The sequence below is a fragment of the Malurus melanocephalus genome, unplaced genomic scaffold (assembly GCF_030028575.1).
Source record: "Malurus melanocephalus ecotype Western Australia unplaced genomic scaffold, MMel_1.1 scaffold_1335, whole genome shotgun sequence".
Lineage (NCBI taxonomy): Eukaryota > Metazoa > Chordata > Aves > Passeriformes > Maluridae > Malurus > Malurus melanocephalus.
Genome location: NW_026624567.1, coordinates 17,753 through 20,235, shown reverse-complemented (window position 1 = coordinate 20,235; position 2,483 = coordinate 17,753). Strand labels below are relative to the sequence as shown.

Sequence of the window (2,483 nt, the reverse complement as noted above, 5' to 3'; positions counted from 1 at the left end):
CCCCCACCCCCGTTTCCATGGACACGGAGCCGCCGCAGCGGGAATTCCCGAGGGATCGGATCGGGATGGGGATGGGGATCGGATCGGATCAGATCGGGTTGGGATCAGGATTAGATTGGGATCGGGATCAGATCAGATCGGGATCATGATCGGGATCAGGATCGGATCGGGATCAGGATAGGGACTGGATCAGGATCGGGGTCAGGATCGGATTGGGATTGGGATTGGGATCGGGATTGGGATCAAGATTGGATCAGGATCTGTATCGGATCAGGATTGGGATTGGATCGAGATTGGATCGGGATCAGGATCGGCATTGGATCAGGACTGAGATTGGGACTGGATCGGGATCGGGACCAGATCGGGATCAGGATTGGATCGGGACAGGGACTGGATCGGGATCGCTATTGGGATTGGATCGGGATTGGATCAGGATTGGATTGGGATTGGATCGGGATTGGGATCAGGACCGGGATTGGGATTGGATCGGGATCGGGACCAGATCGGGATCAGGATTGGATCAGGACAGGGACTGGATCGGGATCACATCGGGATTGGATCGGGATTAGGATCGGATCGCGATTGGATCAGGATGGGGATGGGGATTGGATCAGGATCGAGATTGGGATTGGGATTGGGAGTGGATCAGGATTGGGATTGGGATTGGGGTCGGATTGGATCGGGATCGGATCAGGATCGGGATTTGGATCAGGATTGGGATCAGGATCGGGATCAGGATCAGATCGGGATCAGCTCTTCCCGTGCCCAGAGCGGCCCCACATTCCGCGGGTTCCGTGGGTTCCTCTCGCTTCCGGCACCGCTGGATCCCGATTTATCCCCGAGGACTGGGAATACCGGGAATGGTGCTGGAATCCCGGGATTTGGGATGGAAAGGGACCTGAAATCCCATCCCGCTCCAATCCCAACAATTCCCACCATCCCAAATCCATCCTGGGACATTCCCTGGGAATTCCATCCCAGCCAGGAATTCCTTCCCCAAATCCCAAGGAATCCCCGCCCTTGGAATGGGATGGGATTTGGGGTCCCTTCCCGCCCAAAGTGTCCCAGAATTCCAGGAATCCACAAATCCGTGATTTTGGGGAGGATTTTATTGGGGTTCGGGGAGGGAATGGGGACTTTGGGGACACCGAGGGGCTCCCGGGGACAGCGGGGTCGGGGCAGTCCTGGGAATGGGGACTGGGAATGGGGAAATGGGAAAAAGGGAAAGGGGAAATGGGAAAAAGGAAAAGGAAAAGGAAAAGGAAAAGGAAAAGGAAAAGGGGAAAGGAAAAGGAAAAGGAAAAGGAAAAAGGGGAAAGGGAAAGGGAAAGGGAGAAGGGGAAAAGGGGAAAGGGAAATGGGAAGGGGAAAAGGGAAAAGTGGAATAGGGAAAAGGGATAAAGGGAAAGGGAAATAGGAAAGGGAAAAGGAAAAAGGAAAAAGGGGAAAGGGAAATGGGAAATGGAAAAGGGATAAAGGGATAAAGGGAAAGGGAAAAGAGGAAAAGGGGGATGGGAAAAGGGGAATGGGAAAAGGAAAAGGGAAATGGAAAAGGGAAAGGAAAAGGGAAAAGAATAAACGGAAAAGGGGAATGGGAAAGGGAAATGGGAAAAGGAAAAGGGAAAGGGGACAAGGGATGAGGGATAAGGGAAAGGGGAAAAGGAAAGGGAAAGGGAGAAGGGAAATGGGAAATGGGAAAGGGAAATGGGAAAGGGGAAAAGGGAAAGGGAAAAGGGATAAGGGACAGGGATAAGGGGTAGGGACAAGGAATATGGGAAAAGGGACAGGGACAGGAGAAGGAGAAGGAACGGACAAAAGGGACAGGGGACAGGGAAAAGAGAGGATGAGGGATAAGGGATGGACAGGGGACAGGGACAGGGACAAGGGGATTAGGGGACGAGGATAAGGGACAGGGGATAAGGGATAAGGGACGGACACAAGGGACAGGATTAGGGGATAGGGACGGGGGACAAGTGATCCGGGATAAGGGACAAGGGACAAGGACAAAGGATGAGGGGAAAGGGACAGGGACAGGGGATAAAGGGATGGGGACAAGGGACAAGGAAGAGGGGCAAGGGATAAAGGATGGGATAGAGGACAATAGGGGACAGGGATGGGGACAGGGACAAGGGACAGGGGACAGGGACAGGGATGGGGACAGCGGATGGGATAAACGACAGGGGACAGGGATGGGGACAAAGAACAGGGGACAGGGATCAGGACAAGGGACAGGGATCAGGGATAGGGGACAGGGATGGGGATGGGGACAAAGAACGGGACAGGGATGGGACAGGGACAAGGGACAGGAAAAAGGGACAGGGGACAGGGACAGGAGATGGGGACAAGGAATGGGATAAACGACACGAGACAGGGACAAAGAACAGGGGACAGGGATGGGGACAAGGACAGGGATCAGGGATAGGGGACAGGGGATGGGGATGGGGACAGGAAAAAGGGACAGGGGACAGGGACAGGAGATGGGG

The 2,483-nt window shown here is 54.2% G+C and overlaps 1 protein-coding gene across 1 annotated transcript in view; it reads left to right on the top strand.

Annotated features, from left to right (window-relative positions):
- The first annotated feature begins 17 nt into the window (after positions 1 to 17).
- Positions 18 to 2,483, top strand: part of LOC130586835 (dnaJ homolog subfamily C member 27-like) — a 17,439-nt gene continuing 14,973 nt past the window's right edge. The window contains exon 1 of the mRNA XM_057387744.1: positions 18 to 97. Within this exon, the coding sequence (XP_057243727.1) occupies positions 18 to 97 (80 nt within the window). The remainder of the gene's footprint in view (positions 98 to 2,483) is intronic.